This window comes from Benincasa hispida, chromosome 7, assembly GCF_027475165.1.
Source record: "Benincasa hispida cultivar pf3 chromosome 7, pf3_genome.v1.1, whole genome shotgun sequence".
NCBI classification, from domain to species: Eukaryota; Viridiplantae; Streptophyta; class Magnoliopsida; order Cucurbitales; family Cucurbitaceae; genus Benincasa; species Benincasa hispida.
This window is the reverse complement of record NC_143484.1, coordinates 14,401,632-14,424,666: the sequence shown is the minus strand read 5'-3', so window position 1 is coordinate 14,424,666 and position 23,035 is coordinate 14,401,632. Positions and strand designations below refer to the sequence as shown.

Here is a 23,035-nt window from a genome sequence, read left to right as displayed (position 1 = left end):
GAGACTCAAATTTTATGGTAAGGACACTAAGATGTTTATGAACAAGTTTTTAGAAGGAAATTCTATGAGATAATGTCTAGAATTTAAGTTATTAAGGCTAGAAATCGAATTTGAAAATTTGATGACTAAACAAGCAGGCAGCTGCATCTGAGGGATAAACACGTAGCTGACGTTTGAGGTTGTACGTGGGTGAGAGCGCAATGAGATGCGTGGTTGAGCATAAGTACTGGCTGTAGTGTGTGCACGCAAGGTAAGTGCAAGGTTGCGTGGGGAAGGAGGACATCGGCCGGGGGCACTAAAGGGAGCGTAAGCAAGCGCTTAATGCATAGACACCGTGGGTGTGTCCTAAAGCCTAAGTAAGTGTTGGTGAGCGCAAGGTAAATTGCTTAATATCGTGTTGTAATGAAGTATGCTACGTGATGAAGTATAGTATGCGCTGAAAGTTGTGAGGCTTGTCTAAGGGTGATGTTAAACTTAAATGCGTTAACTAAGCTTAAGAGGTGGCTAATAGTTTTAACCAAGAGTATTTATTGATGTTATGAGGAAAACACAAATAGGATAAGCCTATTATCCTTTGGAGAAGTAGCCTAAGATAGTGAGTGACAGTTTATGAATGTTTTCTCTTATGTGTTTTCAACGCATGATTTACAATTGAGCTAGTTTTCAAGATGTTTTCCTAATAATGTATCACGCATGAGCTTTCATCCTTGGATGAGTTTTCTGAGTAAAACATGACTTCCTTAAGTACTACTTCGATGCATGCTCTAGTATGAGAATTGATGTGTGGACACATAGTCTAATCTTATCTGAGCATTGAGTTTTATGAAGCTTGATTTATCCAGCATTCCCTAACTTATGTTAGTCTTTCATGATGAATGTGTTAAAGACTCGTTTAATTGGAATGGTTAATATTTCAAAGGTTGAGTTTTCTTATCCAAAAGAAGAAATATGATGATATAATGAGGAAACTCGATACTGAAAGTATGAAGGTATCTCAGTCCCCTGTTACCTATGGTATGACGATATTCAGGATATTACCACGCGCACTTAGGTATTATACTATCGATGCTGATTGTATGAGATTACTTTACATCAACTAAGAATTGACGTTGAGGGATCGAGCAAAAGGGTTCACTCTCAACTAAGGTTGAATGATAAGGATTTCCAAGGAAATGTTAATGTATGTGTTTCCAAGGTTTGAATGTTTTATATGTTTTAATATATATGATGTTGGGATTGGTGTCCTAAATCTCTTTTGTATTCTCGTAGTTTGTAAACTTTGTATAAACAAATTGTTATTGATAAAATAATTTTTATTTTATGAGAATACACTCAATCCAATAAACTAAGATCCTAGGTTATTTTATGTAATTTAAACATGTATGTAGAGACATACAAATGGATCATGTTTAAATAGTAACCTAAAACAGTCTGTAGTAGATGGATAAGGCTGGGTACCTTATCCTAGTGACACTACGGATACGGCCCGCTTTGTAGATGTTACAAATGTGGTAAAGTACTACAAATAATTTGATCCTGATCATTCATGTGGAGACATGTGAACGGGAATATCATATACAAAAAGTTTCTATAAGACCAGACCACGAAATGATTAGCCTCTTTATATAACGCCGTTAATAGTAAAGACTTACATTTCACTAGGATGACCATAGGTGACATGACTTGAATCCTAAGTGAGTTTTGAACTCTTGCCTATGAAGAGGGTTCTTTGATTTGCATGGGTGAGAGTGGCTAGATCGCCGACTCATTATGCCTACCATTTTGGGGATTCTTCTGATCGGGAAACTGGGAACACAAATACATAAGACGAAATTCACTCCTTCCCTAATGTCGGTGTAAGTAGATAATTTGCTCCCTTAAGAGATGATTCTAAGGCTTGAACAATGTGGCCACACCCTCTCTTGGCCCGAAATGGGATTTGGTAATAGTTGAACTATGACTTATTGTTTATTAGAGGGATCAATGGTACTTAAGGAGTTAGATGTAACTACAGGGGCAAAACGATAATTTTGGCCTAGTTGTACTTACGAGCAATTAAAGGGTCATCACACTATTGACTGGTTATATCCAATGGACATAGAAATATATCTGTAGTACGAAAAGTGCAGCTGTGGGTCTTTAGTGGAGTGACCGACAGTTGATGGATGTTGAATAGTTTAATTAATTATCCAAGTACTATTGGAGCTTCAATCTATAGGTTCATAAGGTCCCTTTATAGCTCAACAAGAATTATTGAGAATTAATTTTGGATTAATTTGAATTGTTCAAATTAATTTAGGGAATTAATTATATGGATGAGATATATAATTGAATTTAGTATAAATGTGATTTATATTAAATATCATGCATTATTGAGAGAAATAAAAAATATAAGTTATATTGTATTTGATATAATATAAAAAATATAGGATGTGTTATATTTGGTATAACATATAGTATATATACATATAATAAGTTAGTTATTATATATATATATATACTAATTAAATTAAATTAATTTTAATTTTAATTTAATTAATGGGAGGGAGTTACAACTCCTTCCCCTTAATTCTCTCGCAACCAGACGTGCAGTATGGATGTCCAGTTTTGATGATTCATCATCTTCTTCCTCTTCTCTCTAAGGGTCAGAGAGATCTCTCTAAAAAATCCCAAGAATTCACAAAGAAGAAAAACAAGGTTGTAACACCCCGCACATTTTTTTTATATAATAATGTAATTTCAGCAACGTTATTATTTGGTAATTCATTTTGGATCTCAAGTATAAATGCGGGAATTTAAGTTTGGTGGAAAATTATTCAATTTTAGATTTTAATGTGAAAGTTATGTTAGAAATTAATTTTCCTTTCGAAACGGGAAGAATTTATTATAATTATACCTTCCTTTTTAGTTATTACATTTATTATATTATTTTTTTAAACCCCCACTAACCCTTCTCCTTCTTCCTCGCACCGCATGACAACACCACCATTCCTAATTTTTCTTTCTTTTTTCCTCCCAACCGCACATCGCCTCCGTCCAAACCCACGAATGTGGTGCCTCCCCTCTTTCGACCGCGAGCATCTGTTCAGCGGCGTGCATCCTAAGTCAACTCGACTCCCTTTAGTCGTTTGGGCCACGAAACAGTCGCCGCCACTCGATTCACGAGATCAGCCACGTCTCTGATCGTCGAACCCCGATGGTATCGCTCGTCAACCCGCGCTGGTCTCCGTGGATTGCAGGTCGTCGCTAGAGTCTCGAGATTCCATAGTCACTCGCGTCCAAATTTGAAGATTCACAACCTGACGGCCAGGTCGCTCGCCGTCAGTCATGCAAGGGTGCTTCGAATCTGTCGTTTCTCGTCGTTTGTGCTGCCAACAGTAAGGGTCGTCGAAACTTGTGGATTTGGGTAAGATTGTGACATTTTTTTTAATTGGAATTATTTGCTAATGGTGTTCTACTTCAATCTATTGACACATATTTGTTTGGGCTTTAAAAATTAAGTTTTAAAGAAGCTTTGAAGTTAAAAGTGTGTTGTCAAGAGGATTTGGTTGTGGTTTCGACAAGCTTTTGGGTAAGATTATTGGGAATTATTTGGTTAATTTGGTTATTGGAACTAAGCTCTTTTATTAATTGCAATTTGGATTATGTTTAGGCCTAATTCAAGATCCATCTAAGCTAGGAGGAAGATTAATTTGTTTATTGCTTAGACATAATTTTGACTTCGAGGTAAGTAATCTTACCACTGGAACTACCCACAGGCAAGGTTTTAGTTGTATACTAGCATGGTGAATGTATGTTATGGTAAATTGTTAACTTGTTGATTGATAGTATGACCTGAATCAAAGTATGTTCTGGCACGAGTTCTAGATTGTTTAAATACACACCTAAGCATTTGATCGTTAGTATGTGATAGTATGTGTTTTCATATGTCGACGTCTAATCTGCTGGTGTTGAGGCATACTTGTATGTTGTAGAATTATGATGTAAGGTTTACATGAATGTTGTATAATATGTTGTTGAGGATTATGTGTATGTTATGGAGCTATAGTACCAAGGATTTCATGTATGTTTTAGAATTGTACGGTGTTGATTCTTTGAATGTTGAGACTGTGTGAATATCCTCATTGATTAGTTAGATGCTCACCAGTTTTGTCTTTCCTTCGGGATTCACCAGTTTTGTGTTTCCTTCAGGATTCACCAGTTTTGTGTTTCCTTCAGGATTCACCAGTTTGTGTTTCCTTCGGGATTCACCAGTTTTGTGTTTCCTTCGGGATTCACCAGTTTCGTGTTTCCTTCGGGATTCACCATTTTTATGTTTCCTTTGAGATTCACCAGTTTTGTGTTTCCTTCGGGATTCACCAGTTTTGTGGGCATACTTAACTACAATTGGATAGGACTCAGTCTCTTGTCTTTCTCATGTGTTTATGTGCCATAGGTGGGTATCTAGAGGACATAGATGCCTAGCCTGACCCTAGTGGTGGGGTTACTTACTGAATATTTCATACTCATTCTTTCTTATGTTGATATTTCAGGTAAAGGTAAAGATGCACCGGTGATGGCGCAGCGGAATTCGTGATCATGTCACCGGGACTAGATTTTTTTTTCGCTTCCACACCCTGAAATTTGAGTCCTTACTTTCCTCTTAATATTTAGTTTTACAGTTTAAAATTTATTACTAAGGATTATTCCTTTTATATATTTTTGTTAGTCTTTAAGAATTTTGGGTACCCTATTATCTGTTTTAACAATTGCATTTAATAAATATCTTTTGAACTTCTCTTGTTTAATTAGCATTTATTTCAAATAACTGAGCGTCGTTTTAAATTCTGTGCATGAATTTATTTTAGTAATGACCTTACCTAAGTCCTAGGGGGTCGGGTCGTTACAAAGGTTTTTTCTTCTTCCCCCTCTCACTTTCCCTTTCCCCAAAACATTCAAAGCCTACAACTCCTGAATTCTCAATCCCTAAGGAGAATACAGGAGGTTCATTTATGGTGATGCCCATTTAGGATTTTGGATTTTGGAGATCGAGATCTAGATTGAAGTGTCTGTGATACGGATCGAGGGAGTTCATGAAGACCTTTTCACTTCAAGGATAAGATATTATTTTTCCTAATTCCTCGTCAATCAGCATGCTGTAATTTTTTTCTTCATAATGCATATTTTTTATATTCTATAAAATTTTGATTTGTGTAAAATTAACTTGAGAACGACCCTCCTTCCACTTGGAACTTCACCGTTCCTTCATACGAGTATAATCGTTTTAAACCCTGAAGCCTTTTAAGGAAATTGATGTTTATCTGATGCTCAATAAGTATGTTTTAGGATAGTTACTGACTGGGCTAGTAGTTCACTCTTTTCAATGTTTTCTTTTTCCCAGGTAGCGGACAACTCCCCATAGGATAGGTATACTGCTAGTCGGCTACTCAGAATGCAAGCGTTGGAGTGAATGAAGCTTAGGTTGTTAAGTTTTTTTTTTTTTTTTTTTTTTTTTTTTTTTAACGATTGTCCTTCATGTACATATTAGGGACCTAGAATAGTTTAGAGTTGGGATCAGAGTTTGTATATGATTATGTTTAATGTTTGCATGTATGAGTTTGACATCTGTTTTAACCGTTTTTGTTAGTTTGTTGTAGGAAATAAATGTTTATAATTTCTTATCAAGTGCTTAGATGCTGTTAAACAGGTTGAAAGATAAGGATGGACAATTGAAGTCATAAGAAGGTTGGCGTCAATTGTCTTCACATTTTCTACTAGAATAGTAAGGGGTTCTGGGAGGGGGTGTAAGGCTACATCTAAGGGTGAGTCTGGTACCCTTCAAGATAGGATTGATCCTCATATGGAGGACATGGTTTTTGATAGGATCGCCTAAAGGCTAGTGGAGAGTGTAGTGTTCGTACCGACAGATCAAAATAAAAAGTATGGCACTGAAAGGTACAAGGCACTGGGTGCTACAACGTTTGAGGTGCGACAGACCCAGCAGATGCTTAGGTTTGGCTTGATTCGATAAAGAAATGTTTTAATGTGATGAGTGCTGGGATTAATGCCCTAAATCTTATAGGGTCCTGTAGTTTGCAATTGGATTGTACAAATATTTTATTTATTTAATAAAATATGAGATGTTTTATTTGACATTTAATAGCATAAACCTACAAGCTAGTAAACTAACATCCAAGGTTATCATTTGTAGCTTAAAGATGCATGTAGAGATATACAGGTGGATCATGTTTAAGTGATAACCTAAATGGTCTGTAGTAGATGGATATGGTTGGATACCATATCTTGGTGACTCTACGAATACGACCTGCTTTGTAGGTGTTACAATTGTTGTACAGTGCTATAAATGATCTGATCCTGACCATTCATGTAGAGACATGTGAGCAGGGGTATTCTATACAATGGAGTTTGTGTAAGACTCGACCACAAAATGACTAGTCTCATTATATAACGTCGTTCATAATAGAGACTTACATTTCACCAGGATATCCATAGGTGAAATGACCTGAATCCTGAGCAAGTTGTGAACTCCTACCTATGAAGGCGATCCTTTAGTTCGTATGGGTGAGAGTGGCCAAATCCTTGACTCAATAAACCTACCATTTTGAGGATTCGTCTGATTGGGGAGTTGGGAACACAACTACACAAGGCAAAGTTCACTCATTCTCTGATGTCAGAGTAAGTAGATAAATTGCTCTCTTAATGGCTGATTCCAGGGTTTGAATAATGTAGCGTCACACCCTCTCTTGCCTTGAGAGGGGTTTGGTCATAGTTGGACTATAAGGAGTTAGATGTAACTACAAGGACAAAACGGTAATTTTGGCCTAGTTGTACTTACGACCAATTTGTGAAAGGTCATTGCACTATTGACTAGTTATATCTAATGGACACATAAATATATCTGTAGTGCGACGAGTGCAATTGTCGATTTTTAGTCGAGTGCCCAACAGTTATTGGATGTTGAATAGTTTAATTAAAGAAGTTTAATTAACTATTCAAGTACCAGTGGAGCTTCAATCTACAGGTCCATGAGGTCCTCTCTGTAGCTCAACAGGGATTTAATGAGAATCAATTTTGGATTAATTTGAATTGTTCAAATTAAATGAGGAAATTAATTATATGTGATATAATTAATTTAATTTAAATATATATGACATAATTACATAATGTATTTGATACATTTGAGATGAAATAAATATTTGAATGTGATTCGAATATTAATTATGTGAATTGGATTCATATAATTAATTTTAATATAAATGAAATTTATATTAAATACCATGTATTGATGAGAGAATTAAAAACTATAGGTTATATTGTATTTGATATATATTATATGTTAAGTTAGTTAATGTATAATTATATATTTTTAAATAAATTGAAATTATTTTTAATTTGTTTACTTTTATCGATTTATGTTTATTTTAACTTTTTGAAATTTAAAATATAGGGAGTTATTTCTAACTCCCTTTCCCTAGTATCTGTCATCTCTCTACGTGTGGGGGTGGTTAAAGATTGGACAGTTTTTTCCTTCTTCACAGAAGAGAATTATAGAGATTGATCCATAATTTTTGCTCTGAGAAAAATCCCAAATTGCTCTCTCCCCCTTCCTAATTTCCTCTCCCTCTCTTCCAAAATTAAGAGCCCACACACTTTTTAGTGATTCTCATCCTAAAAGTTAATACAAGAGGCTCCAATTGGTTGTGGCCATTTAGTTCGAGGGATCATTTTCGTTCGTGACAAATTCAGAGAAAGGAATTCACGTGAAGAAGGGTTCTTCAAAGGTAAGGATTTTTGAAACCCTAATTTCTTATTCTCTAATTTTATTTGGCATATTGTAAATATTATTGTGTTATTGCATAATTTTATTTCTATAATTTCATTCTGTGAAAAACAAAAATTGGGACGATCCACATTTTCAATTAGGGCCTTAACAGATTCCTTCAATGAGATGTCCTGACGATAAGAAGGTCGATTTAGTTATGTTTTTACTTTAGAAATGAGCTGAGAAATGGTGGAAAGTCCTAGATTCTAGGCGAAATAGATCTGAAGTTATGACTTGAGAAGAGTTCAAGAAAGCTTTTGAGGAAAAGTATTACCCTAGTTCATTCAGAGAGGTGAAGAAAGATGAGTTCTTGAAGCTGGTTCAGGGATCGACAACGGTTAGTGAGTATGAGCAAAAATTTATTGAGTTATCTCAATACACCCTTCCTATTATCGCTGAAGAAAAGAACAAGTGCAGGAGGTTTGAGAATGGTTTGAGGTAAAAAATTCACACGCCAATGACTTCCACAGCTACCTAGATGGACTTCTCCTAATTAGTTGAGACAACTATCAAATCTTAGAGGAGTTTGGCTGATGAGGAGCAGTTATGAAAAGGAAAAGAGGAACAACGAGGATTTACTTCCGAAGAGTCTGGAAGTGAGAATTTCAAGCCCCGCTTTAGGGAGTTGGAAGTCAGCACGAGAGATCAAGGAGTTAGACAGTTGACCACAAGAGATTAGGGAGTAAGGATTCAGCGGAGGTCGAGTAGGAAGAGATTGAGGAAACCAGTTGTTCCAGTTGGAGGATCCAGGTCAGGACATATGAGCGAGTCTGTTTCTAGTACGACCATGAAACCCCCCATGTTCGAGTTGTGGTAAGAATCACTTCAGGTCGTGTTATAGTGGAAGAAACGTTTGCTATCAGTGTGGTAGGACATGTTATTTCATGAGGGAGTGCCCTCAGTTAGTATGGGAGACTCAAGGTTAGCATAGAAACGACTTCTCAAACTATAGATCATCTCAGAGCAGTTGGGGCTAGAGGTGAGGATTCTAGTGGAGTCAAACAAAAAGAAGTGGCTGGGCAACGTCCATAGTAAGGTAGAGTTTACGCTGTGACCCATCAGGAGGCCGAGCAGTCGCCAGATGTTGTGACTGGTAGGGTAACTTTTAATGGTCAATCTGCTCATGTATTGAGAGATTCTGGTGCTACTCAATCTTTTCTTTCTAATATGTTTGCATTATATTGATAGGATGCTAAAAAATATGTCTATTGAGTTGTTTATTTCTACTTCTATTGGGGAGATATTGATAGTGAAAGAAGTTCATAGAAATTGTGAAGTAGTAATTATGGGACAAAGCATGTTGGTTGATCTGATCCTTCTAGAATTACTTGAGTTTGATGTTATATTAAGCATGGATCTCTTGAGTAAATATTATGCTTTTGTTGGTTGTTATAAGAATGAGGTAGTGTTTAGCAGACCTGGAGAGGTGGAGATAGTTTGCACGGGGAGCAGGAGAGTTCTTCCTAGTACCTGATTTTAGCAGTCAAGGGAAAAATGTTGATGAATAAAGGATGTACAGCCTATTTGGGCAATAGAACTGTTCCACAAAATAGGAAGTTGAGACTAGAAGGCGATCCAGTGGTTCGAGAATTTATTAATGAGTTTTCTGAGGAGTTATCGAGTCTGCCACCTGATAGAGAGATTGATTTACAATTAATCTGATTCCAGGTACAACCCCTATTTCCCAAGCACTATACATAATGGCACCAGCTGAATTAAAGGAACTAAAGGCGCAGTTACAAGAATTGGTGGACAAGGGTTAGGTCAGACCCAGTGTGTCACCTTAGGGAGTGCCAATTCTGTTTGTGAAGAAGAAGGATGACACTCTCAGGTTATGCATCGATTATAGGCAGTTGAATAAGGTAATGATACAGAATAAGTACTTGTTACCCCGTATTGATGACCACTTGATCAATTGAAGGGAGCAATAGTGTTTTCCAAGATAAACTTGAGGTTAAATTATCACCAGTTAAAGATTAGAGGGGTGGATGTTCCTAAAACTACCTTCAGAACCAGCTATGGGCACTAAGAGTTCTTGGTCATGCCGTTTGGCCTGACAAATACCCATGTTGTGTTTATGAATCTTATGAATAGGATATTTCATCCTTACTTGGATCAACTTATGATTGTTTTTATTGATGATATCCTTGTGTATTCTGTAGACGGGGAAAAGCATATGGAACACTTGAGGATTGAGCTACAGATACTACGGGAGAAGAAGTTATATGCTAAGTTTAGCAAATGTGACTTCTAGCTGGATCGGGATGTGTTCTTAGGCCACATAGTATCCACTGCAAGAGTGAGCGTAGATTCTCAGAAGATAGAAGCGATAGTAGGACGAGAATGACCTGCCACGATGTCAAAAGTATGTAGTTTTCTCAAGTTGACAGGTTATTACAGGAGATTCGTGGAAGGCTTTTTGAAGATAGCCCTTCCGTTGACTAGGTTAACTAGGAAGGATGTTAAAGTTGAATGGTTAGAAGAGTGTGAGTAGAGCTTCCAAGAGTTGAAGTTAATATTGGTGTCCGCACCAATTCTAACCCTTTCTACACTAGTGAGGGAGTTTGAGATCTACTGTGATGCATCCAAATAGGGTTTAGAATGTGTATTGATGCAGGAAGGAAAGGTGGTAGCCTATGCTTCTAGATATTTAAAGAAGCATGAGTATAGTTATCCTACCCAAGATCTAGAATTGGCAACTGTAGTGCTGACCTTGAAGATATGGACATATTATTTATTTGGTGATGATGCCACATATTTACTAATCATGAGAATTTAAAGTATATTTTCGATCAGAAGGAGTTAAACTTGAGAGAAATCAGGTGGTTAGAGCTAATTAAGGACTACAATTATATTATTGATTACTATCTAGGGAAAGCAAATGTAGTAGCTGATGCACCGAGTAGGAAGTCAGGATCTGTAAAAGTTACTCTTTGTGCTGTTTGATGGATGTTGATACAGGACTTGAGGAGCACTGACGCCACTTTGGCAGTTGGCCAAGCAGGGAGTTTGATAGCTCATTTCAAGGTTAGGCCTACTTTAGTAGATGATATTCTCCGAAAACATCTAGGAGATTCCAATCTTCGGAAGTTCATTGAAGAGGTGAGTAGGAACCAAAGGTTAGATAGTGAGCTAAGATCAGATGGAGCCTTATTTAAAGAAGGAAGGATATGTCTGCCTAATTTTATGACATTGAAGAAGGCCATTCTAGAGGAAGCTCATAGTTCAGCCTATGTCATGCATCCAGGCAGTACTAAGATATATAGAACACTAAGGAAATCTTATTGGTGGCCTAGAATGAAACGAGAGATAGCAGAGTTTGTAGACAGATGTTTTGTTTGTCAGCAGGTTAAGCCTGAGTGGTAGAGGCTTGCGGGACTACTTAATCTACTTCCAGTGTCGGAGTGGAAGTGGGAGCATGTCGCAATGGATTTCTTATTTGATTTACCCAGAACACCCAATGGCTATGATAGCATTTGGATAATTTTTGATAGGCTGACTAAGACAATTAAGTTTTTACCAGTTAAAATCACTTTTATCGTTGACAAGTTAGCTACGTTGTACATTGAGAGGATAGTGAGCCAGTATGGAGCTTTTATGTCTATAGTTTCTGACAGAGACCCGAGATTTACTTCAAAGTTCAAGCCCAGTCTATAGAAAGCTCTGGGTACTAAATTACACTTTAGTACAAGATTTCATCCACAAACAGATGGTCAGTCAGAGCGAACGATTCAGACATCAGAAGACATGCTAAGGGCATATGTGTTTCAGTTTAAAGGTATTTGGGATACACACTTGCTATTGGTAGAATTTTCTTATAATAACAGTTATCATTCAAGTATTAAATGGCTCCGTATGAAGCCCTATACGAAAGGCGATATAAAACTCATGTTTGATGAAATGAAGTGGGTGAAAGGAAGTTAGTAGGGTCAGAACTAGTACAAATGACCTTAGATAGTGTTAAGTTGATTAGAGAGAATTTGAAGATAGCTTGAGATAGACAGAAGAGCTATACAGATAAGCAAAGAAGGGAGTTAGAATTTTAGGCAGGAGACAAAGTATTCCTTAGATTATCACCAAGGAAAGGAATACTTATATTTTGCAGAAGGGTAAGTTAAGCCCGAGGTACATAGGACCCTATGAGATCGTGGAGTGGGTTAGGCCAGCAGCATACAGATTAGCTCTATCGCAAGAATTATTCAGAATACATGATGTCTTCCACGTATCAATGTTAAGAAAGTATGTACCAGATCCTTCCCATGTGTTACAAGATTAACAAGTTCAGTTTAAAAAAAACTTGTTTCATGAGGAAAAACCAATACAAATTCTTGATAAAAAAAAAGCAAGTGTTGAAGAATAAAATAATACCGATAGTGAAGGTATTATGGGAAAATCATGAGGTAGAGGAAGCTATATGGGAGACTGAAGAACAAATGAAGAATAGATATCCCTATCTATTTGCATGATAGAGCTAGAGGCAAATTTTGTGGATGAAATTTTCTAAGCAGAAGGTAAATTGTAAACCCTAGACCCTATTTTACAATGTAAGTATGTTTAAGGTAATGTATTCATGTATGGTTAATCTCATTGTATGTATATTGTTTGTAAAAAAGGGGCTAAGGGGTTTTTGGAAGGAAAGATATTCTATGTATAGAAGTCTAAGCTCTTGGGTAAAGAGTGCAATATGACACAAAGAACAAATAAGAGAGCTTGAGGTTGGTTGTGACTTCGCATGCATCCAAGGATCAAAGGGGAAAAGATTATTCAAAGTGAGGCTTGCGTTGAGGACCATGAAGGGTTTCGAATAATCTACCAAGGCAAGGGTTAGGCGAGCCACAAGGCATAAGATATGCGTTGGCTTGAAGGGCGCTGAAGAATGCCATAGAGTCTATAAGAGATGTTGGTAAGCGGCGAGGACCAATGCAAGTGTTTAAGCCATGAGGGCAGCCGACAAGGGCTGGAGAGGCGTTGGCAAAAAGAGGGGCCTATAAGATGAGAACCAGCTTGTGCGTTGGTATTCAACTTATGCGTTGATATGAGATAGAGGAGTTTAGCTTAATCACCAAGTTTAGTGGGCCAGATGTCGAGCTTAGTGCCTTAAGCATAAATTAGTGGTCTAATTGTCACCATATTAAACCCTCTGCTCCTGCATTAACAAGTATATAAGGAAAGTAAGAAGAGGAGATAGGTTTGGCATTCTCACTTGTGTAAAGGGAAGGAAGTTGTTGTCATTCTGAAGGTTGATCATTGCGAAGGGTGAGCTTGGGTTGCCAACCGAATTTTTCCATGAATTCGAGTTGAAACTTAAAGACTCTCCTAAGAGTTACAAGCTTTCGGATTGCTCAGGTAAGTGAAGAAGATTGAGGAATTTTGAGCTTCATAGGAGGAATCGGAGGCTCAAATTTTAAGGTAAGGAAGTTATGAACAAGTTCTTGGAAGAAAATTCTATGAGATAATGTTTGGAATTTAAGTTATTAAAGCTAGAATTTGAATATAGAAATTTGATGAGTGAACAAGTAGGCAACTGCATCTGGGGGATAAGTATGCAGCTGATGTTTATGGTTGTGCATGGGTGAGAGTGCAAAGAGATACGTGGTTGACCGCAAGCATTGGTTGTGGTGTGTGCACACAAAGTGAACGCAAGGTTGCGAGGGAAAGAAGGACATCGATAGGGGGATGCTAAGGGGAGCGTAAGCAAGCGCTTAACGCATAGACACCGTGGGTGTGTCCTAGAGCCTAAGTGAGCATTGTGAGTGCAAGGTAAATTGTCTAATATCGTGTTGCAATGAAGTATGCTATGCGATGAAGTATATGTTAGGTTGTATGTCCTAAAACTCGTAGTTTGTAAAATTAAACATATTCCATTATCTATAAAGATGTTATTGACATTTATTCAATAAAGTTGTTGAATATGTAAATTGCATTTGTAAAGACTAAATCCAATTAACTAAGATTCATGGCTATTACATGAATACTTGAACTTTATGTGGAGACATAAAAATGAATCAAGTTCGAGTAAATAGCCAAAACGGTTTATAGTATATGAATAAGGTTGGGTACCTTATTCTGATAACACTATCGGATGCAACCCGCTTTGTAGATAGTACAAACAATGTGATCCTGAATCGTTCATGTGGAGACATAAGAAGTGCGGCCGTCCAATGCAATGAGTTTGCATAAAATCGGACCAAGAAATTAGTCACTCTTACTTTTTAACATTGTTTACTGTTTAAGACTGACTGTTTCGAATAGATGACCTAGGTAATTCGACCTTAATCTTGAGCTAACTATGAACTCCTGTTTATTCAGGATTATCCTTAGATTTGTATAGGTGAGGGTTGGCTCAACAACGCTGACTCAATAAACGTTCCATTTGAGGGGTAAGACTGGGTAGATAGTTGGGGACATAGACCGCATGACGGAATTCACACTACCCAATTTAGGGATAGGACAAAGGTTTTTCTCTTAAGTACTGAATTCAGGTCTTAAACAATGGGCCCACCCTCTCATTAGCTCGAGAGGGATTCGGTTTAGTGATTGGATCACAAACCAATTGTTCATTAGAAGATCAGTAGAACTTAAGGAGCAAGATGTAATTTCGGGGGTAAAACAACATTTGACCCAGTCATTATTACGAACAAACTGTGAAGGGTCGACTTACTAATTATGGTTAAATCAAACAGACGACAATATATATATATACAGTAAGGAGAGTGCAGCTATCGAGCTATAGTGGTGTGACTCGATAGTTAACGAATATTGATTAATTTGGTCTAACGATTTCAGCTAATTAATTTCAAATCGTTGGAGCTCATGATCTGTAGGTCCATAAGGTCCCTCTAATAGCTCGTAAATCTTGAATTAGTATATTGAGTGAATTTGAAGTGTTCAAATTCAATTTGGGAAATAAATTTGAAATGTTCAAATTTTAAATTAAGATTTGAATTTGAATTGTTCAATTTCAAATTAGGGTTTGGATAATTATATTCAATATAATTGACGTTTAATTTATCGAAATTAAACATAATTGGAGAGTTTAAAATAACAAAATGTTGATTTAAATATTAAATTACATGAATAGGATTCATGTATGAAATATGTGTTTTATTAATTTAATATTTGATATTAAATTAATTAATTAAATTTATTTTAATTAATTATTTAGTTTAAATCAATTTCATTTTTTGAGAAATTCAATTTAAGAAATTCAATTTTACATTATATTTAATTTAATTGTAAAGTAAATATAATTTAATAAAATTGAAAATAGGAAATTGATTGATAAGTTAGTGGAAAAATCCATATTTTGGGTTTGATAGTGGATTAATCCCAAATGTCAACACTTAGCCACTAAGATTATGCATTTTGAAGTGTCAAAAAATATCATTCTTTAGTATTTGCATGTAATTGTTACATAAAAAGATTTCTCAGATTAAAGGAGAAGAAATTCTACTGAAACTCTCTCTTTCTCAAAAAACCCTCCTTATTCCCTCATTCTATTGACTTCAATCCTGATTTCCACCACTCAAATCCAAGTTGGAGAATAGTAGAGAAGATCTCTTGGAGGTTCACTGTTGATTTGAAGCTCAATTTCGTGGAGAGCAGCTTGAAGTTGAGAGAATTCATCAAAGGTATAAGTTCTGAAACCATCTTCTTTGAAATTCTTTTCAAACATGCTTATAGAACTCAAATTAAGTATAATTAGGGTGCTTATTGATTCCGATTGCTTATGTTGCATGCTTGTAATTTCCTTCAGTAAAGTATGCAGTGAAAGTTGTGAGGGTTGTCTAAGTGTGAAGTTAAACTTAAATGTGTTAACTAAGCACAAGCGGTAGCTAGTAGTTTTAACAAGATTATTTATTGATGTTACAGGGCAAACGCAAATAAAAAATACCTATCATCCATTGAGGAAGTAGCCTAAGATAGTAAGTGAAAGTTTATGAATATTTTCTCTTTATGTGTTTTCGAAGCATGATTTACTACTGAGCTAGTTTTTAAGATGTTTTTCCAATAATGTATCACACATGAGCTTTCAGCCTTGCGATGAGTTTTCTAAGTAAAACATGATTTCTTTAAGCACTACTCCGACGCATGCTCTAGTATGAGAATTGATGTGTGGACGCATAGTCTAATCTTGTCTGAGCATTGAGTTTTACGAAGCATACGTTAACCAATATTCCTTAACTTATGTTATCCTTTCATGATGAATGTGTTAAAGACTCGTTTAATTGGAATGGTTAATATTTCAAAAGTTGAGTTTTCTTATCCAAAAGAAGAATTATGATGATATAATGAGGAAACCCGATACTAAAGATATGAACATATCTGGGTCCCCTAATACCTAAGGTATGACGACATTCAGAACATTACCACGTGCACAAAGGTACTATACTATCGACACTGATTGTATCGAGATTACTCTACATAAACTAAGGATTGACATTGAGGGATCGAGCAAAAGGGCTCGCTCTCAACTAAGGGTGAATGATGAGGATTTCCAATGAAAATGTTAATGTTTGAGTTTTCCAGGATTTGAATGTTTTATATGTTTTAATATATACGCGTATAATTGTTTTAGACCCTGAAGTCTTTTAAGGAAATTGATGTTTACCTGATGCTCAATAAGTATGTTTTAGGGTAGTCACTCACTGGGCTAGTAATTCACTCTTTTCAATGTTTTATTTTTTCTAGGTAGTGGTCAACTGCCCAAAGGATAGTTGTACTACTAGTCTGCCATTCAGAATGCAAGGGTTGGAGTGAAGTGAATCTTAGGTTATTAATTTTTTTTTTTTTTTTGTTAAAGGTTGTCCTTCATGTACATATTAGGGATCTAGGATAGTACAGTCTATATATGAGTATGTTTACTATTTGCATGTATAAGCTTGGTATCTGTTTATGTTAGTCGGTTGGAGGAAATAAATGTTTATAATTGCTTATCAAGTGCTTGAGATTCTGTTGAACAGGTTGAATGATAAGGATGGGTAGTTGATATCATAAGAAGATTGGCATCGACTGTCTTCACATATTCTCCTAGGATAGTAAGGGGTTGTGGGAGGGGGATATGACATTTCCAATATATGAATTTCTAATTTTTAGATACATGCACTTCTAGGTACATGTAATTATTCAAGTATATGAATAGTATGTATACATGTACTTTGTTTATTTTGTGTCTTTTAGGAATGTCTCTTGAGTATTATAAAAAGGGGATTCTTTTCCTCATTTGTAATCGAGTTAAAAATTAATGGAAGCAAATTGAAGTTATAAAAAAATTGAGTTTCAAGAGAACAATATTCTTCTCTTGTGTGTTCTTCAATTTTGTTAGAGAACAAGTTTCTTCTTTTCAAAGTTTGTGAGATTTATAGCAAATTTTAGAGGGGTTCGTCAATGCTTCCAACATGAAGCAGTTAGTGCTAAGGAGGTTCACATGTTTGATTTTTTGTCTGTGGATAGGAAGTGGTGGGGTCTCTTGTCTCGTATGACTTGCTTGAGCATTTTGGTCTGGTTCATGGGGATTTCTCTTGCATTAAGAAGGATGAGTGGGTTTGGGTGTTGAGTAGCAGGAGGTGTTTCTCGATTGCGAGTGCTTATGCGACTTTGCATCCTCTAAGGTCTCCGGTACTGTGGTTTCATTTGATTAGGTTTTAAGGGCAATATCCCTAAATACACATCGTTGAATGGTTGGCAGTGAATGATAGGTTAGGTACCAGGGATTGGCTGCATAGATGTTTTGTTGCCCACTACGTGTCTCCTGCGTTCTGGTAGAGTTGAGTCAAGGGACCATTTATTTTTTAAGTATGAGTTAAAGACGGAGATTTGATGTGGTATGCTTAGGTGGATGACTTTCTCTCATCAATTGTTGGAGTGGATTGTGGAGTTGGGTTGGATGTGTTTTGTTGGTGGAGGGAAAAGGGGTTAGAGGAAGTGGGGGTTGATTGTGTGGTGTGATTTGATTTATTTTCTCCAGAAGGAGCAAAATCATTGTTTGCATGGTGGGGGGCACTTGTCTTGCCTCAATTATCTTGGATCTTATTATTTTTGTGGTTCAGGCCTGTGTTATGTCGTGGTTTGACTAGTTTGATTTAGTTGAATTTTCTTGTTGCTTGGATAGTTTTGTCTTTTCTATTTTTGTTTTTTTTTGTTGTCTCTATCTTGTTTATGGGATGTGGGGATGATTATTGAGTTTTCTTTGACGCCTTAGCTCCAGGCTCTGAGATCTTACTATTTTTGCATTCATGTAAATAAATAAATAGTGATACTTATTGATTATAAGCAACAATTTATGTGTGATTAGCTATCACATTAAACACGTTAAAGTAGACTTCTGCTTAATGGTAATTGACATGATCTTTTGACCTAAAGGTCGAAGGTTTAAGTATCCCCCACTTTAGTTGCACTAAAAAAAAGTTCTATAACTTTAAATGAAATAAAGGACGGTTGTTTTTAAATATAGAAAAATGAACTAAAATATTTATAAAATATAGCAAAATTTCAGATCTTATCAATGATAAACACAGATAGAAGTTTATCAATATCTATCAGTATCCATTATTGATAGATTCTAAAATTTTGTTATATTTTCAACAGTTTTGTCATTTAAAATAATTTTCCATAAAATCCTCATTTGTAGATAACACAAGTGTAACATACATATATACATATAAATAATTTAACAAATGTGGAAGTAAAGATTCAAATTTCGTCCATTTTAAAGAAAATTAAATAGTATCTTTTTAATTATTGAGCTAATTTTATATTGAAAAATGAAAAGTTGGTAAAGAAAAAACGAAAAAGAAGAAAATAAAATAGACTTACAAAAAGCTTGGTTTGAAATGAATTCCAAACTGTTGGAATGGCTTTCCCACGAACAATCTCATACTCTGCCTCAATATGCACATTTTTGTATTTCACTTCCACGGTTGGAAATTTCACACCAACCCTACCACATTTACCCTTAATTTAGTTACAATTGTAACTTGTAGATTCTATTTTTATTTAATCACATTATAATTCATATTGTTTCCATATATATGATTACCATGTATATAGAGCTACAATTTAGGTTTTCATGTATAAAATTTTCTGGTATGTAGATGTGGTGGTATCCACAAAATAAATAGTAGAGACCCACGGTAAAGGACACATAGAGACATGATATACACTGGCGGCAAAAGACAAGTAGTGACCAGTGATAAATCATCCCACATTCCCTATTATTCTAACATCTCTCATTTTGAATGTCTATATGGTACTTCCCCTTGTTACTCCCATCTAAAGTGTTTGATTGCGATTGATTTGTCCTTCTTCAACCTTATGAGCATATTAAACTTGAACCATGAGCTGGCCTATGTTTAAGCTATAGCATTGAATACAATGATTTTTGTTGTTAGGATATGATTCTATATCGAAATGATTATACATTTCTCGTCGTGTTACATTTTGGAAATATAGTATGTTCTCTCTAGTCTTTCCTCCTTCTATGCTTCTCTCACCCAACCTTTCTTCACTAATATCTCTAGGATTGTCATTGTTTTTCTACTATTATGTCTCTAGTAGAATATTTGTCTTATCATGAGGTTAGTACTAACCCTCTTTGATAGCAAGCAATAAACGAGGAGTTGCAAGCTTTAGAAAATACTCATACTTGGTATTGGAGTTGATCAATTGAAGTAAAGATATGCTAAAATTAATTGGTTAGAGGAATTTGTTCTATGAATGAAATTTTAGAATATTAGATTTTGCATTAGTTTAAAAAAAAAAATAAATGAAAACAATAAAAACAAATGGTCAGAGTTGGGATTTGACCCAAGGACAATCATATCCATGACCATAGCTATCCATAAGCATAAACCAAACCAATGAGCTAAGAAGCACAGACACCAATATGGATACAGGATACAGATACGATAGGATAAGACGATACACTAATTTCTAAAAAACTAAGATATGTATACGTATATGATAGGATACGACGATACACAAATTTCTAAAAAAACTAAGAAAAAAAATCTAGCAACATCGAGTGGTGGTTAAGCGACTAGAGTAGATAATAGGAAAAAAGTAGAACATGAAGATTGAAGAATGAAGTTGAGGATGAATGGAGAATGTGAATCATGTTTTAGAAGAGAAGAATGAAGATTTAATTACGTTTCGAGTTTTTTCTTTTAACATTTTATGTTTTTGTTCTTTATTGTTTTTATCATTTTTAATCTATTTTGTTTTGGATTCCTAGATTTAAGTGAACTTTTAAATAATATGGATTGTGAGTTTGAGTTTTTAAGTGGTTAGGCTAAAATTTGTTTCTTAAAAAATATGAGAAATCAAAACAAGAAACAAGAAACGAGAAATATGAACTTATCACTTTTTTCTCTCAATCTCATTAGATTCTCTTCTTCCTCTTCATCTCTCTTCCCTCCCTTTCTCTTCTTCCTCCCCCTGACAAATTAATAGGACTTTTATTAAGTTTTGCTACTCTTTTTTATATTTGTGAATGTCCAGGTCAACTTACGCATACCTCGATTAATCTCACCGAAAATCTGCCTAATCCTACAACATTTGGGTATCAAGAAAACTCATAGATATTAATCCTAAGTAGGTGCTCATCATAGATTGAACCCATAACCCCTTGAACTTTTAACGTTTAATCATCATCAATAGATTGTCCGACTATGAAGTTTTGCTACATTATGCCATGACCTAAATTTTATCTAATTTGTATACCGAGTGAGTTTCTTTAATAGCAATTCACTAAGAAGACTAAATTACAAGAAAGACACAATTCAAGTTCATCTAAACAATTGAAGTTAAACAGCTATACAAACAAGTAAAATAATAATAATAAAGACTAAATTTGTAACAACTTCAATCAAAATTTATATGAGGCAATCACAATCAGACAATCGTTGAAAGTATGAGAAATAAACTATAAATTAAAACCCGTTCAATTTTTTTTTTTTTTTTTTTAATTTGTCAACCCTCCATTGTTGGCCCCACCCTTAGGATGAAAATTCAAAGTCGATCAAATTGAATATAATTAAAAGAAAAATTGTATGGTAAAATTTAAATAACATCTTAGGGAGAATTTAAAAAAATAAATTACAAATTTGGTCAAAATTAGTGGGAATGTAGTATTTACGGTTTGATAAAACTTTCTAGTCCGGACACGAATATTATTTTATGAGAAATTTATCAAATCGTGGAGATTATTTATAAGGTTTTATGAGACCATAATGTTTAAATTCTAACTCTTAAAACCATAGGATTAAATTTAACTTTTCTCCAAAATTAAAGGATCAAATATGTAATTTCCCTTAAATTGAATAAATTAAAACAGAAACAAAATAATAATGAAGACCCTATTTGGTAAGTATTTTATTTTTTGTTTTTGTTTTTTAAAATTAAGCCTATATCATCTACATTTCTTACCAAGATTTGCATTTTTGTTAAGTACAATATGGTTGAATTCTTAGTTAAATTCCAAAATTTTAAAAACAACTTTTTTTTAGTTCTCAAAATTTTGTTTGACTTTTTAAACCATTGGTTAAAAGTAGATAACAATGAAAGAAATTTGGAAGTAGAAGTAATATTTATAGGCTTAATTTTCAAGAGCAAAAATTAAAAACAAAATGGTTACCAAACGAGACAAAATTTTTTAAAAAAAATTAAGCATAGAAGAGAAATAAAATGGCTTACTTGTGGATTCTCTCTCTAATTTTTGTCAAGAGCTTGAGATTATCATTTTGAATATGTTTTATGAGTTTTTGAATAAAGAGATGGCGCTCCACATCTCCAAGCTTAGTAACATCAACAACTCTTCTTCCACCTTTCTCCTCAACTTTTACTCCTTTGACGTCGTCGAACAACGACGATCTCAACCGTTCGAACGTCGGTAATCTCTCGACCGTTGCCCAAAGCGAGGCATCTAAAGTATCCCTCTCGTCGTCCTCCTCCTCTGCCGATGCGCCTGAGCTGCTTCGGAAACTTGAAGTCTGTTGGCGGAGAGATGAACTAGATCTCCTTATTCTTCCGATCTCCGCCACCTCAATTCTAACTGGTTCTATCTCCTCCGTGGTCGGAGCCATTTTTGGAAAATTGATCAACAGCTCAAGGTCAAGTATGAGAGACAGAAAGAAGGGTTGAACTTTGTTTATTTATGTAATTAATTTTCTTCCAATGTAAAAAGGGTACGAACTTAAAGATTGCATTTATTTAGAACTTTGTGTTTAATTAAAATATTTGATGGATGATTATGTTGGCCATTGGTTGAGAGAAGACGGATTGATAAAAGTCAATAAAATATGCTAATAATTTGGCTATATATATATCCGGTACGGGAAGAGGGATTCGAATCATAGATCACTTGGTCATTAACACATAGGTCAGTTGACTTACTAGTCTAGTGCGATGAATGTAATTTATTATACTTTTATTTTATAGTACATAAAAAAGTTATAAAAGATTATAATTACTATATCAAGTAGTTTTTACCTTTTTTTATCTTATAGTTGTTCAAAAATACCATTAAATTATAATGGTTTTATGTTTAAGTTTTAAATTACACTCATATAATGAATGGATACACCCTTTTATTGTGTATCATTTCTATCCGAATAGTTGTAATGAGATAAAAGGTGTGATTAATCCGTACAAACATATCTAGATTTTAGATCGTGAGATTTCATATCTATGGTTTACATTACATCGATACACGAAAAGATTTACCACATCATCATTGTAATTGCTTTAACTCGAATTGTTATAAATGGGCAATGATATGAGTGTTTGTTCAAACATTTCTCCATTGTTAAATTATAATGTCTCATATATGTTAAAATTAATTAGGGTTTATGTCAATTATTATTTTTTATTGTATCTTTTTCTTATCTAGATTATAACGTCTCATATCTGTTAAAGTCAAAACTGATTTATTTTAGATCTCTTTATGAGGATCTCTGTTTCTAATCTATAAGTTCTTTGTATTTTAGTTCTTCGTAGGTTCTGTTTTCAGTCCCAGAAGTTCATCGTATTTTAGTTCTTCGTGGGTTTTGTCTCCAACCTATAGAAAAAAAAAACTAGAATAAGATTACCTCTTAAATCAAAGATCTAAAAACAAAATTTGAAACTTTATTATAGATTAATTCAATTCACAGTCAAACATGATCAAGGATCCATTGAAAAGCTCACATACATTCTATCACAAAAATTATTCGAAAA

At 34.8% G+C, this 23,035-nt stretch overlaps 1 protein-coding gene across 1 annotated transcript in view; it reads right to left on the bottom strand.

Annotated features, from left to right (window-relative positions):
• The window catches only part of LOC120081406 (pleiotropic drug resistance protein 3-like), an 82,734-nt gene extending 60,728 nt beyond the window's left edge, over nt 1-22,006 (bottom strand). Inside the window, exons 1-2 of the mRNA XM_039036248.2 lie at nt 21,515-22,006; nt 18,638-18,761 (exon numbers count right to left, since the gene is read on the bottom strand). Of these exons, the coding sequence (XP_038892176.2) occupies nt 18,638-18,761; nt 21,515-21,903 (513 nt within the window). The 5' untranslated portion in view covers nt 21,904-22,006. The remainder of the gene's footprint in view (nt 1-18,637; nt 18,762-21,514) is intronic.
• Between the last annotated feature and the right edge of the window lie 1,029 nt (nt 22,007-23,035).